We start from the raw sequence: 16037 nt of genomic DNA on the forward strand, positions 1-16037 counted from the left end.
ATCTACTCATTTCTACCATTATTTTGAGCTAGGTTTTATGTTTAAAAAATTGACCCATGCATGATAAGTTAGTATTTTGATGTTTAATGGTAGAATATGAAAGATTAAAGCATGTTTAACAACTTTTACTAAGTGATTTTACATGAAAATGCACAAAAATGACTAAAATGTAAAAGTTGTAAATGGGTAGTAATCATGTGAATAAAAGAGAAATGTGGACTGCTATAAGAGTAATAATGGTTCGGCTAGGCTTAAAGTACAAGAAAATCGAACACATTTCATTTTACGAGCCTAGGGACCAAAGTGCAAATATGTAAAAGTTTAGGGGCCAAAATGTAAATTTGAAAAAGTATGATTTATGGACCCATTTGAATAATGTGAGTAATAAATAAGTTGTTTGAAATTTTAGATCAAGAAAACAAGATTCAGGCTTAGAACGAGGTTGAACAAGGTTAAGGACTAATTCAAAATAAATACTCGTACTCTAAACCGAGGTAAGTTCATATGGTAATAATAATGCAATATCATGCTTGAATGGTAATTCTCTATTATTATGGCATAAATTGTATGATTTATCATATTAGAAGAAATTATGGATGATGATTATGATGTGGAAAATGTGATGAATGTTCTGTTATGAGAAAGGAATGGCAAATTACTATTTGCATGAAATGTGTGAATTGCTACACGGATGTACCCTACGAGAATTCTACGAGTAAGTTCTCATGACTAAATTGAGTTACGTGAAAATGTTCATAAACCCTGATTTGGTTGAAAGGAGTTTTAATCCACTTGAATATTGAGTTCCAATGGATACGACATGTTTCACGAGAAATGAGATCCCGCATGTGTTGTCAAAAGGATATAGTCTGGATAGGTAATCCATCGATCTCAGTATAGAAAGGATTTAGCCCGGACGGGTAATCCTGAGTTGAACCCTCTCAAGTAAATATGATGTAAAGGATTTAGCCCGAATGGGTAATCCATTGATTTCAGTATAGAAGGGATTTAACCCAGATGTGTAATCCTAATTGACTAGATTTAGCCTGGATGGGCCATCCAGATTGACTCTAAAGGAAATGCTCTATTATATTGAGGATTTAGCCTGAACTGGCAATCCAAAAAATCCTTATGGTACATGGTATAATGAGAAATTAGCTTGGACTGGCAATTCTATTGTATAAATTGTGACTCAAGATTTGTACCAAAAGGGGTACTTCTGAATATGGATTGATGAAATAGCCATCGAGAAATTCAATGATTCAAAGGATAAAATTGTGTATGTACAAGACCTGAGAAACATGAAATTGAATGTGTATATGTATAATGAATTCATCCATGTACCTTGAAATATTTGTGATTCTTGTTGATTGATATCTCTGAAATGTACATAGCTTATGTGTTTGAATAAGTGGTTGTGTTGAAGGATAGTACAGTATGTACTCAAACTTATGAGCAATTAGCTAAGTATATGGTAAGAGGTATATGGGTGATAATTAAGTCAAAGGTTTGGAATGACGAATAAACTAATGTTTATGATTATGTTTATTATGGCATCATATGATAGTTAACATGATATTGCACTAAAACAGTTTGGACAGCAGCAGTAGTCCTAATTTGAAAATCCACAAAAATTTTGGAAGTTGAATTAAAGGATGAATTAAATATGAAATGAAACATTATTGAGTCTAGTTTTAATAGAAGAAACGGAATAAGAAAAAGAATTTAATATTATGAGATATTCGAATTCTTGTGAGACAGAGTCAGAATGAGTTTAGAATCCCCTGTTCTGAATTGATAAAATCACTATAAATTGTAAAAAAATAATTATGGGTTAGAATTCATATTACTAAGTCCTTAATGAGACTATTTTTAATAAAATCAGACGGGAACATAATTCGAATCTTGTACTATGAGATAAATAAATTTTAGTGAAGAAAGGTCGAAGCTGTCAAATAGCGAAGCAGGGGAGACTTTAAGGAATAAATTGTACTTATTGGCTAGACCAAAAAATCTGAAAATTTTATGGTAAGAATATATGTGACTCTGCTTCATGGAAAAATTTTATAAACTTTCCTGAACTTTCTAAAGTTCCCGGTTTATTCCCTAACTACTTTCAAAGCACATTTAAGGCCTCGTAGGCCCATATAAGGGACTTTAAGATAGAAACTGAAAATCTTTAAATTTGAACGAAATTTTATGACTCAGTTTTGCATGATTGTGAATATTTAAGTTCGGTAACGCCTCGAACCCTATCTCAGCATCGGATACGGGTAAGGGATGTTACAAATAAGCTCAGTGATACCTTTTCAACGCAACTCTTACTTCACCCAAGGCTTCAACTCATCTTTAAACCAATAAAATAGTTTTTTTTCTTGCTCAAGTAAGAGATCTAAAGCATCAACTCATTGGACACCCGAACATACTCCCGAACAGTGCCTTATTGTGTAAGTTGTCACAACTTTTCCCGAGCCTCCTCCTCGACATACTATGTGCAAAATTACTTCTTCAACTCTCTTTGGAACTCCTCATAAGTTCCAATAGTCGTCCTTACACATTTATCATCCGTGGACCTACGAAGCTACCAAAAAAGAGCAACATCAGTAAATAAATCAAAGTAGCGTTTGCCTTAGTGACATCATCCTCAATGCCCATCGCTCAAAAGTATTTTTTAATTTCCCACAAGAAGTTGTCCACTTCTCTGATGAACCTGGCACCCTTGAACTTCTCTGGTTTGGGAACACTTATTGCTCATTTTTTGACCTCAAAGCCAACATCTCATTACTCAAAGAAACTTTGTAAATCATGAGCTCCCCCTTAAGCTCTGTGATCTCTTCCATCAAGACTGACACCATAGCTTCAAGAGCATCATTCCTTTCATCTACTTGCCCATAGTGCAATTGAGCACCACCTACATCTTTTCCACAGTAGAATCAAGAGACTCCAACAAAAAGTCCCTAAGTTGATCCTTTATTGAGTCCAACTCATCAATGTGTCCCTCAACCACCTCGAGTGTCTATCTCATGTCCCTCACAGGCTCCTTGAGATTGACCACTCGTCCTTTCAAAGTCAATAGCATGTCTTTCAATCAGCTTGCTTTCCTGGCCTTCCTACAAGTCTCCATTGACTTATTCTAATCAGTAACTTCTTTTGTCATCTTAAATGGTACCTTCACAACCTTATCTATGATACCAACTGTCACGGGGCTAGACCTTTCATCTCACAATCCGTGTGGCTTTAGACAATTCCTTCGCTTCAAATATGCACAAGTTAGCCTAACTCTTACAAGTGAAAATTCTCATAAAATTCCTCTAGGGCACCAAAATATAGTGAAAGCAATCTTAAAGATAAAATAAGCTCGAAATAGAAAAATAGCCATAGAAAAGTAAAGCATACAAGGTGTTTGAGTAAATGCTCTCAACTTAGTATTCATTACTAAAGAATAGAATATAATGGATTCAATGGATGATTACAAATAAAGGGGAGGCTCTCTATTTATAGTTGAACTCCCCCAAAACTGACAGTATAAATTGAATTACATAGACAAATGAGATCAAAGTCTATCTACAATTAAAGGATTTACACAATCTCCAAGATTACAAAATCAAATCTTATCAGATTTCAAATTTTCTAAGATTACTTTCCCAACTGAGGTAGCCCTAATTTCCCATAAGTGCTTCGTTGAGCCACCAAGGCTTCAAGTAGATAGGTTTCGTCACTTGTTCTTCAGATCGAATCAGTTCAAGTGGATCAGATGAGCTCTATTTAATATGTAGACCTTCATGGGATGCTTTTGTGCTTTGGTAACGGACCTTAAACGTTGGCAAGTGACATTGACCTCTAGTTAAATTGTTCTTATTTTTTTTCTTTTTACCCAAAAAAAATTCTTACATAAATGTAAGGAATTTTTTTATTATATTAAAATAAAATTTTTTAATAGATTAAATTTGATAAATATTAAATTATACTTTATATACATGTTGAGTTAAAATTTCTTAAGAAAAAACAATTGAACTCATTTTCACTATCAATCTCACCATTATCAACCTAGGGTTTGATGGATTTTTGTGTGAGAAAATGAAGTATAACAGCTCGATTTTGGGCCTAGTTAGAATAGTGGTCCACAAATCCAAAGTCAGAGAAATTATTTTATTATTATTTTGATATTATAGCATTTTTTTAATAGTGCATGAAAAATTTGTTGAAGTAATTTTAACGTTTGCGAGTCCAATTGCGAGAAAGGACTAAATAGCATAAAATGCAAAAATCCTAAATTGATAGCTAAAGGTGTCAAATAGATAGAGAATAAAATTTGGGGGATCTTTAAAAGGAAATTAGACCCTTTTAAAAGAGCTTGGCCGGCCATGAGACAAAGAAGAGTAAATGGTCAAAATGTTAGGTAAGTGATGACATATTAGGTGATAAAATAATACCCTACATACCTAGCCTTCATCTTTTTCACCTATTCTTTCTTCTTAACCAAAATTTTCAGTAAAGAAATGGGGTTTTAAGAGCTTGAAATTTCAGCAACTTTAAGCCTTCTCAAGTAAGTGATTTTAATGGTTACTGAAAAACCATGTCTGGGACATGGCATCAGCACCTGACCCCATGTTTGAAGCTAAATGAGTATCCGATAATGTTCCAAATGGTTCATCGGTGAAAGTATGATTTCAAGTTAACAAGGAAAGTATAACCGTGTTGTGAGTGGTACAGGTACCTATATGGTATGTATGAAATGTGAGCTCAATATATGCTATATGAGGTGTATTGAATATTGGTGAGTAAGTTTTGCTTATGCCACTTGTGTATTATGATACTTGTTGATGAATGGTAAAGTTATGTTGTATATTTATTTATGTGCAACTTACTAAGCTTTATGCTTACTCCCTCTCCTTTCTTATTTTCTTATAGTGTCGCCTATCTAGCTCAAGGACCAAAGAAAGTCAGAGATATCGATCACACTATCAATCGAAACACTCGGTATAGTTTGATTTATATTTTTGAATATGGCATGTATAGGGCTTAGACTTTACTATTTTTGTGTCATTGAGAACTGGCCAAATGTGTTAGCTTGGGTTGGAAACCCTTCATTTGTATTAAGCCTTAAATGATGGCAAATATTCATTTTGATATATGCAAATGAAGTCGCTCTCATGAATGAGTAATTGTTTAATTGATATGTAGTCTATTTTGACTGATTGGTTTAAATAAGTTATTTTTGTATTGGTGTGGTTGCTATTATGTAGGTTGTGTAAGTAAGGGCAGTAAATAGTCTTATATTGTCCACACAGGCATGTGTCTAGGTCGTGTGTGACGCATGGTCTGCCCTATGGGCGTGTGGTCCGACCGTGTGTCCCCTGCACGTAAAAATTTCAAGTCAGTATGCGTGATAGTAAACACACAGGCAAAGACACGACCGTGTGTCTCAACCGTGTGATGGACACGGCCTAGCACATGAGCGTGTGCCTTAGCCGTGTAACATTTTGGGGTTGCTGACATCAAAAACAAAATATCCTTATTCTTGCGCACGGACTAGGACACGGGCGTGTCATGGCCGTGTGAAGGACACGGGCCAGGGACACGGGCGTGTGCCAGGCCATGTGAAAACCCCTGTAGGTATGCAACTAGAATTAATTCCACACGGGTGGAGGACACGGGCGTGTCCCTATATTGCTTAGGCCGTGTGAGCAACACGGGCCATCAACACAACCATGTTAAAATGGCCACACGGGCGTATTGCCATTCTACACGGGCGTGTGCCCTGTTTCAAAGTCAAATTTTTTATAGATGGTTTAAGGACCCGAGATGATCCTGAATAGTTTTCAATGGTCGATTTGGGGCTCTTAAACCCATAATAAGAAGTTTAAAGTAGAAAAAGTTTTAAAATGGGACCAAGTCTCGATGACTTGGGGAACATTTGTGTGCATGAGATCGAGTTAGGTAATGCCTTATATTCTACTCCGGTGTGGGTTACGGGTATGGGGTGTTACATGAAGCTTGGGTAACAAACTTCAACAAGGTAAGAATAGTTTTATGCTAACTTTCCCCACAAGATATTTGAGTTTATTCGTTATGAGAAAGCTTGGAAAGAATTTTTTTTAATATTTTGATATATTTTTTGTGTATGAAAAATGTTGAATTATGAGAATGAATTTTCGAAGCTTATATGATGGCAAAATCAAGATTATGTGTTGTAGAGCATCCAAAAAAGTAAGTATCCTTGGATAGTCTTACTTTTCTTATGCTAAAATGTTTAGGAAAGTAAAGAATTTAAGTTATTACTATGAAAATAGTGTAATAAACATGAGATTTATTATATGAATAAACATGAAATGTGTTATTATTAGGTGAATGTGTTTAATAAATCACTTGAATGACATAGTTAACAACATTTGCATTAAAATAGTTTTTGAAAACAGCAGTAGTGTGACTTAAAAATTCACCAAAAATTGTTAAAATTGAATTAGAAGTTAAGCTACATACAGTTTGAAAGATTATTGAGTATAGTTTTTATCAGAACTAACAAAACTTGCATCCAAATTAGACAATAAGAGATAAATCTGTTTAAGTGAGGGAAGGTTAAAACTGTTAGTAGCACCTCATGTTTTAACTTTGAAAATTTGTTGAAATTTGTATAAAATGAATTAAATGATGATCATTATATGTTAGAAAATACTATTGAGTCTAATTTCTAATGAAACAAACAAAAAATTCATCCAAATTAAAAAAAATAAGAGAAAAATACTTTTGAGTGAAGAGAAGTCAAAGTTGTTTGGCAATAGCTTTGTCCTAACTTTAAAAATTTGCTAGCATGTGTGTATGTCACGTGGCTAGAAATTCCATCTCGTAATCTGTATGGCCTTATGTGATCTCTTGATTTCAAATCCACCTAATTCAGCCTAACTCTCTCAAAAGTGAGAATTCTCGATAGAAATTCTCTAAGACACCGAAAAGAAAGCGGAAGCAACTCAAAACAAAAAAGCAACAAAAGAACAGAAAATGTCGCAAGAAAGCAACACACAGAGGTCTTTGAGTAAATGCTCTCAAATAATCTCTATTACTCTGAAATATTACAATTGAGCGATTAAAAATGAGGGAGAGGAACTTTATTTACAGTTGAGTTGTCCCAAAACCAACGGTACAGATTGAGTTACATTGACGGTCAAGATTCAAGCCTATCTAAAATTGATATTCTTAAGTGATTAACTCAATTCATTAAGATTAAAAAAAATCAAATCTTATCATATTATATATCTTCTAATATGAGTTTCTCTATTTACCATGGTAGCCTTAAATTTCCTTAAGTGTTTCATTTGGTCACCAAGGCTTCAATTAGATGGGTTTCTCCATATGTTCCACGAATTGGGCCAGTTCAGAACTTTAAAATAACTCTTGTGTCTTTGCCAAGTCAACAATAAGTCAAAATGAAAAACATTAGATAAGTGTTTGGAAGTACCTCACTCGTATCATTTACTCAATCTAATTGCCCAATTTGTATCACTACGTTACAAACATTCTGATACACAACCCAACTCTCTCATAGGTAGTAGCCCCACTAATGACTCAACAAGCTTCACATAGGTTTGCCGCCCCTCTAGCATTTCCAAGGGGGGTCTTCTTAGGACTCTTTCGATTTACCAAGTCAATGTTCACCAAGAACACCCTCAGCTAGTTGGATCTTTGACAATACCTTGGTTCCTCCTTTCATGTCTCGACTCACCAGCACAACACATGCTTGTTGTCGAGTATCCAAGATACACATACAATCGGAAAAAGGAATCAACAACGCATTAATCTGGTTAAGAAAATTCAACCCAAGAAAGAATTCATAATCATTTAAATGAATTACCTCGAAATCTTCATTATCTTTTCACTCACCGATTTTGTAGCTCCATTCCTTGTGCTACTCTCATAATTAGGACCTCTTTGGAATTAATCGTCTAAATTCTCTTAGTCGATTTGCTAACCAAGAGACCAAGTTTACCCATGGCTCTCTCCAATATAAACAAGTCAGATGCCCCCGTAACGACAAGAGCACTCCTCCTCCGGCCTATGATGTTGATACCACAAACATCAAACATTTCTGCTTGCGATTCCTCTTCGCTTTAGCAGAGTTGAGTATCATTGATTCAAACCTCAACATCTTTTCCTCGTCAGGCTCTAGATCATCTTCTTTAACGATCGTGGATGGCATGGATTGTTGTGGCTAGTCCGACACTCTATGTGTCCCACTACATAAGAAGCATTGTATGAGCTTCTTTGTTAGAAAAAAAATTCAGTTCAAAAATGGTTTCCTTGTACAACAAAAAATAAAAATTTTGAAAATCAAGCCGTTTTGTGATATTTATAAAAAATAACTTACCGAAATCATACATTTATTTCCGGCTAGACAAATCCTTGTCAGTTCTAGCTTTCAACCAAACGTCCTTCTCTGCTATTCTCGTACCACGAACTACTTTGAGTGTGAGCTCGAACGATTCAAATCAAATACAAAATCAGAAATAGTTTTCTTTACTTTTAGTGTGAAAACAATCTATCTCAATATAAACCGACAGAATTATTATTCTAGAAAATAGAATTAATACTTAAAGAATAACTGTCACTATTTTCATGTAGAATAACAATATCTTAAAAGTCTATATTTAGCCCTATCTGTATCATTTATTTATAGGGATAAGAAGTAAAACCCTAATTGAATTGTAGATATCTATTTCAATAGAAAAATGAACTTCTAGTCTAACTTGGAGTAGGTGGGACTACAACCTTAGTTAAACAAACTAGGGTTTGTCGTCTCTCTCTTTAAACATGATGAGTTTTTGTGTCTCTTTCATATTGGGTTCAATTACAAATGCTTCATGAACTTTTAACTCAGTACTTTATAATTCAATACAACGCGATATTTATTTTTTTATTTCTCAAAATAAACATCTTAAATTAATTTAAATAATTAATTTCTCCATTAACTAATTTTCTTAACCTAATTCTAATTCTATTAAAATCATGACCACTTTACTGTAAAATAATAAACGAGAAAATATATTGAATATTTCTACATTCAATGGATTCACCATGACTAGTAAATTTATTTTCAATTTCAAACTTCATTTATTCGAAAAACATAAATTTATTTTCTAAGTCATTTTCATTTTAATGTAGAGAAAGTCATATTCATTTTCAAATGTCTCTCATTTCTCTAACTTTTTTATTTCTATCCATTTTTGTTCATTTAATTCAACATGCAATTCATTTTTAGTTTCAATGAGCTAGCGAAGGAACCGATTAGACTATGCAATTAGGACTCAAATTATTTATAATTAAGTTCCAACTTTTTGTCTATTAATTATAAATTTATTTAATCACGAAGTCATTCCATTATAGTATCATGACTGAACTCTCCCCAACAACATACCATTATGAAAACTACTCGATTAGTGCTCGTCCAATGACTTTATCATAAGTGTTTTACCCTCATAGGACATATTTTATCGCTTTGGGATAAATTCGTTCTCCCAACATGATCCTATTTTATCTCATGATAACCATTACAACTTTCTTAATGAAAAGTCAATTACTATTAAATAGTAATCAAGTCATTCATCATAAAAATGAACAACCCGTAACCACATTTACTTTTCATCACGCTTGCTTTTCATCAACCATGTAATGTCAGTGAGAACTATCTTTTACCCATATCTCGAGTTATTAATTTTACTATTGTGAATGATGCTAATTTGAGAAAATAAAATGTATTTACCTCAAATCCAAATATTGAATGTAATATTGTATTAAATATAAAATTGGGAATCACCATAACCTATCTTCTGTAAGCACATTTTTGTACACCATCCATCCATGATTGATGGAGTAGAACACTATGAAATATCAAAATTTATATAAATATATAGCAACTTAACCTAAGAGCTGTTTACTTACCAATGGTTCAGCTATTAATTTCAGCTGACAACAGTTTCCACCAGCTTCCATATGTTGCACTTCGAAAAATAATTGGCCATCACTCTCTAAAAGTATTCATTGCATGTAATGATATCAACTTTACAAAACAATTTGTATGATCATTCAAGGACATTTCCTCAGACAAGTCTTCCATAAAAAAAAGTATAATCCAAGTTTAATTCTATAAACTATCATATCGCTAAAAGTCTGTATTAATGGAGTCATAATTGAAAGGGAACGGATATGGTAAGCAAACAAGCAATCCCAATATCAAAACTAAAACTCCAAGTGCAACATACTTGTTATCAGGATCAGTGATTTCCTCCGACAGTGGTGCAATGGGCCCTCTTTGCAAGATGAATATGAGAACCACCCAGTTAAATGCCACGTCATTGAACAATGAAGACAGTCCTAGCAGTCCAATGGAGACTGAAGTGAAGCGAGCTGAAGCCTGTTTAATTAAAAACTTGGTTAATTTTAACTCTTGGTTATTCCACAACATAATAATTTCGTAAAAAAGAAAGAATATTTTAGGTCTTATTTTCTACTATAACCAAGAAAGGTTTCTCTTACTTGGATTCAGATGTGGATATTGAAACAAATATATGTTTGATATAGATACGGGTATATCTAATTATTTTCACATATTTGACGGGTTTTTAGAGGATCATATCCTTATGTCTATGTTTGAATAGTTATGTTGTTGCTTCGACTCTTTATTTTTCTTGAATTACACATATTTGACTCCCGTGTTTAACAACAGTTCAGACATGGGTCTTGAAAGATATGATCCTTAGAGATCTCTCCAAAAAAAGGAAAAAAATTTAAAATTTTGAATATAATCATATCGGACATATACCTATAACTAACATTCTACCCAAACCTGAGTAGCATAGACTATTTCATTTCTTTTAACCAGAAATGAAGTACCTTTCTTCCCCATATTGCAAAGGAGATCCGGCCCCCATCTAGCTCCCCTGCAGGAATGCTGTTGATGGCATTAATGAGAAGCCCAGCCCATGCCCAAATTACAAGTGGGTTGACTGATATAGGTGTGCCTTCCTTCAGTACATCACCTAGAAGCAGCTTTGCTGTAAAAGGAGAGAAAGCTCACAATCAGAATACATCAAATCTAACCTGATTGCTGAAAAGTATGTAATGCTAGCTAGGGAAGAGCATGACAGCAAATGCACCACAAGTTATGACTGCCACTGTAGTAGAACATCAGAAGACTGATCACTCTTTTAACATGTATATTCCTATGTTATTTGGATTTGAATATGAGTGTCAAATACAGGTATGTTCAAATTTTTATAAGTTTTTTTCATGTATTTGGAGTTGAATATGTGTCCCGCATATCCGACATGGCTGCTTTAAGATAAATGAATGATCTGAACAATAGAAGTTCTTTACCTACACCACCAGCAAGAAATGATTCATGAAACACAGAAGCATCAACAACAACTCCAATACCATCGCTAGGTGGCAAGATGAAACCTAGAAGGAATAGAACAAAACCCAAAGAAAAACCAGCTAAAGGTCCAGCTGCTGCAACCTTGAGAAGGTCTTCACGATTGGGTACGATATTTTTTATCCTTGTTATGGCACCAAAAGAGCCTATCTGCCATCAAACACAGTCCGTCCATTAGACTTGCCGCATTCATATTTATAAAATATTCATCCAATAGTTCAGAAAATGTAGGGAAAATGGTTGCAATTTATGAATTCATAAACAGACACCGTAGTCATAAGAAGCAAAGTGATACTGGTGTCAGATAAAAAGAAAGTTTGTCATACAAATTCCTACAAGATTGACTACTTATGTGCTTCACTAAATAAATTAAAGAACTTAACTGCTTTGGGATCCAAATGTTAATGAAAAACTGGAAATGTCAAGTCTCTTATTCTACATTTTTCTTTAAGCATTCGTATCCAGTACTCGAGTCCGATATATGTTCGGACATGGACATGAGAATGTGACTCTCCAAAATAGGGGTGGCCCATTATAAGGGCCTAGGGGTCCTTTTGGCCCCTCAAAATTTTGGAAAATTTTGATTTTTCCCTTAAAATTTTCTAAAAATTTTAATTAAGCTCTTAAAATTTTATAAAAGTCATTAATCTCAAAATTTTTAAAAATTTTAGTTAGACCCCCAATTTAAAAAAAAATCTTATTAAACTCTTAAAATTTTTGAAAATGTTACTACGCCCCCCAAAGGTCAAAACTTAATCCCAGGATCAGCCACTGCTCCAAAGACCCTCCAAGATATATGGTAATGTTCTTATCTATGATTTCCATTCTAGATTGCAGTAAAGATGTAAGGTACCAACTAACAGGAACACAAAAGGGAAAGGAAAAGAGAAGTAGTTTGTTCCGAAACAAAGGATTAATGAAAAGAACTATATATATCACCTGCCAACTTGGAACAAAGAAAGGAACACCAAGCTTAACTCCTGTGCTCTTTGCTACTAAGATGTGGCCCAATTCATGTACCCCCAGAAGAAGTGCAGTAACAAAGGCTCCAGGTAGACCATTCGATAACAAGTTGAGGTTGTCAAATGTTGATCTGGACCATTAACAAAATCATTCGCAGTAATGCAATAAGACAAACTGAATGATCTGATGGAAAATTCTCCTAATTCTAAGAAAGGGGAAACAAAGCAAAAATCAGAAACAATCAACTTAAACTTCCAAGAACCAAGAGAAAAATAATGATGATAGAAACGAGTCCTTGCAAGAGAGAGAGAGAAAGAGAGAGAGAGAGAGAGAGGAATCTTTGTCAAGAAATCTAGGACAGATATTTTCCGAAAGGAATAAACTAAAGTGACAAGGCTAATGTATTATTTACCATCTTAAAATACTCAAACTGAGTGATCAATCAAATAAGTATTTATGAGCTTGGTACAATTCTCAAAACATGATCCTCAGAAGGGAAAACGTCCTAAATAGTAGCAGTTTTGTCTTGTTTATGGTTTGGTTATGATGACAAGAAAAAGCCACAGTTAATATTTTGATTAAGATGTCAGAGTGAAAGTGATAGAAAATCATACAATAAGTTGGACTGCAATGCAGGCACATTCCGAAGAAGTAAGGTAAACACTGTAACCAGACCAAAAGCCCCAGCTGCCAACCACTCAGGGACAGCTGCAAAAAGGATACTTTAGTCTTAATGACAATGGCTTTGGTGTATGACATGGATGACATTAAACTTTTGAATAACGTAATAGCATAGCCAAGTACCAGTTGTCTCTGGTTGCAAAGTCGTTTTTGGGACAACAACTGCCACTGGTTTGTCATCTTCTGGATTGATAAGAAGGAAAAGCTTATATTCATCGCCAAATTTGTTCTGTATATTCATTTAGAAGAAATTAAATAAAGAATCAGCCATTAACCTCCACAATAGTACAATGGAACAAGCAGAGTAAACATACCTGCATCCTAGTAGATATCTTTTCATAACTTCTAGCAGCTTGTCCCCGAAGATTTCCTTTGAACAATACTCCACCCTATCAAATATCACGCAAAAAAAAGAACATAAGTAAGAAACAAAAATAAAATTGCTAACAGTTTTCTGCTATCTTATTCTCAAGGACAATACAAAACCTATTGAAGGAGAAGTTCAATCTATAACCACGTAAATATTATTATCTCCATGGATATGTTATGAATTCAAGTTGCAGAGGCAATTTTAGTTTATTTCAGCCCCTTAAGAATCTTCAGATACATGTTTGAAAGAAAAGGAAAAAAAGGATCAGGAAGCCTAGAACTATCAAAATAACTAACACACCTCATACGGTTCCTGGCTCGTTACGAAGAACGTATCAAATGCAAATACTTGATCCTTAAGAATGTCAATGGTTTCCTTTGGAATCCTCATTGATTCATCCAGTTGTTGTGGCTGTTCAGGAAACAAGGGAAGATGTAAAAGAAGCAGGAAAAGAAGATCTCTCTTGTAAATTCCAGCCTAGGAAGTGATACAGCATCATGATCACCTTCACACCTGGCAGAGGCGATCCACTAGTAACTTCAATAGCGTCATCCTCCTGTATCAAACACAATCCTGATGTGATAAAGGTTGAGCAAGCTATGATTAATGTTTTGCAGATTACAAAAATGGCAGCTGAATGTGACTTCATGTACTAAAATACTTCAAACTGTAGGTATAGCAGGAGCTTGCTTGGACTCAAGGGTCAGTGTCGGATGGGTATGCCCAAATTTCTAAGTTTTCCATATATTTGAGGAGGTTTATACTCCCATACCAATATTCGAACATAATGCTAGTTATAGCTATAGCTAAACTACTATCTAGCTTTCAATTGGACAAAAACATTTCTATCAAAATAGAGAAACGGGATTAAAAACCACCAAAAGTTGTGAATTTAAGGAGATGAACATGAAATCTAACAAAGTGGCCTGCAAAAAGCACAGTAGCACGATCTTGCATTGAGAACAAACCTGGCAACTTTGGATATGATGGATTATACAGACATGAGCAAGACAGAACACGAAAAAAAAAATACACGAATGCAAGAACATTCAGATTTTATATAATATGAAATATTAGCATATTAAAATTTATATAAATATATACTACCTTAAAACACGAGACAAATACCATCTCTAATTGAGAACCAAGTAATGTAGGGGCTTGCCTATTGCCCTATTCTGTCACTATAGGGATACTACTACAGAATAGAAATTTAGTACCTGCACAGCACCTTGAGCTGTAGTTTCTGCATCATTATTGTTTATTTGTTGAACATTTATGGGCTGCAAATCAATCTGGGAATCTTTTTCCTCTACAGAATCAGTTGTTGCCGGCTTTTCTCCACTTTCATGCGTATCTTCCTCCTACAGGCATTCAACATCGAACATCAAAGAACATTTCCCTTTTCATCCAAAAATAAACCATCTTGAGCTAACTGCTGGATCCAAAATTGCAAAAATACCACATGTTGAGTGCATTCACAAAGTAGTTCATAACTTCTTGATAGATTCATTAATAAAAAATGCAATAATTCCAAATTTGTATCAACATAGAAAAGAAAATAAATAAAGGAATTTTTTTTAAAAGTCCGAACTAATTGAGTAATAAAATAATTACCTCATCATTATTACTATCTGGTCCAGTTTCTGTTTCAGTCACTCTACAAAACATCTCTCTTTTCCTGCAAAGTCTATAAGAGGAATAAAGAATTAGTTCATAAGCTTTCTTCTTCAGCAGAATATTTTTAAAAAAATAATGAGAAAAAAACTACCTAGGGACGCGAGAAAACTTCAAGTTCCTTAAACGACACCGTTGCGAGTTAGCAAAGCTCGAAGACGACAATAATGGCTGAAACCGAAGATCGCAGCAAGAGCTACATTGAGATAAGACACCAAAGTTCCCGCGGAAACTTGCTGCTAAATTCATTTTTTTTTCTAAAAGAAATGAAATCCAAATTCCTCAAAAGACGTAAATTTAATTCAATTGAAGATCAAATTCCATTGGAAAAAAAAATTCAATGCTTTATGAAAATTTTGCTTCGCAGATTTTTAAAAGAGAGATTGGAATTTTTTTTTTCAATGTTATTTTGGAGTCTTATCCGTTTTGCTGTTGCTCGTTGCATCGATGGACTTACTGCGAGAGAACGATATTTCTGGGAGATCCGATTATTGAAAGGCGAAACCTATTGCACCAGTTGTATTGAGACACGTGCATAGTGAAATTGCGTGGACTATTTTGAATGGTGACGTTGTTGAGGAATCTCAATTTTGAGAGGCTACTTAGATATTTGATGAATATCTGAATAGTAGCTTACCTGCTTGGTAATGCTTGAAAACAAAACCTTAGTCGCTCTAAATATTTTTTTAAGGATTTTTCACTTAAATAATATAAAATAATTAAATAAATACTAAAATGAGATAAAAGGCAATAATATTTATAAATCTAGATAAAAGCTACAGTAAAAAAATCGATGTCACTTGACCAATCGATGACACCCTTCTCCCCAACTATTGGTCACATTAAGTTTTAAAAAAATAATACTTTTATATGGGTGTCGTCTGCTCAATTGATAACACTAAATTAAAATGTGATGATCTA

General features: G+C 34.1%; 1 protein-coding gene and 1 long non-coding RNA gene across 2 annotated transcripts; both read right to left on the bottom strand.

Moving 5' to 3' along the window:
• Positions 1 to 7362: 7362 nt before the first annotated feature.
• On the bottom strand, positions 7363 to 9054 carry LOC121229137 (uncharacterized). The gene is made up of 3 exons (XR_005926727.1): positions 8363 to 9054; positions 7850 to 8231; positions 7363 to 7734 (listed from the first exon to the last, which is right to left on the bottom strand). It is a non-coding gene; the product is annotated as an uncharacterized lncRNA (long non-coding RNA).
• A 951-nt stretch (positions 9055 to 10005) lies between these two features.
• On the bottom strand, positions 10006 to 15770 carry LOC107959999 (probable zinc metalloprotease EGY2, chloroplastic). The gene is made up of 12 exons (XM_041112489.1): positions 15211 to 15770; positions 15057 to 15129; positions 14660 to 14803; positions 13945 to 13995; positions 13740 to 13850; positions 13384 to 13458; positions 13193 to 13298; positions 13003 to 13096; positions 12365 to 12518; positions 11368 to 11575; positions 10885 to 11045; positions 10006 to 10405 (listed from the first exon to the last, which is right to left on the bottom strand). The coding sequence occupies exons 1-12, from the start codon at positions 15363 to 15365 to the stop codon at positions 10154 to 10156; spliced, it is 1584 nt and encodes a 527-aa protein (XP_040968423.1). The 5' UTR covers positions 15366 to 15770; the 3' UTR covers positions 10006 to 10153.
• Between the last annotated feature and the right edge of the window lie 267 nt (positions 15771 to 16037).

Source organism: Gossypium hirsutum, chromosome A05 (assembly GCF_007990345.1).
Source record: "Gossypium hirsutum isolate 1008001.06 chromosome A05, Gossypium_hirsutum_v2.1, whole genome shotgun sequence".
NCBI classification, from domain to species: domain Eukaryota; kingdom Viridiplantae; phylum Streptophyta; class Magnoliopsida; order Malvales; family Malvaceae; genus Gossypium; species Gossypium hirsutum.

Coding starts and splice junctions, on each gene's coding strand:
- LOC107959999 (XM_041112489.1), bottom strand. CDS start 15,365: ATGAATTTAGCAGCAAGTTTCCGCGGGAACTTTGGTGTCTTATCTCAA. Junction 13,996..14,659: donor CAGCTCAAGGTGCTGTGCAG/GTACTAAATTTC, acceptor TGTTTGATACAG/GAGGATGACGCTATTGAAGT. Junction 13,097..13,192: donor TTTGCAACCAGAGACAACTG/GTACTTGGCTAT, acceptor TCCTTTTTGCAG/CTGTCCCTGAGTGGTTGGCA.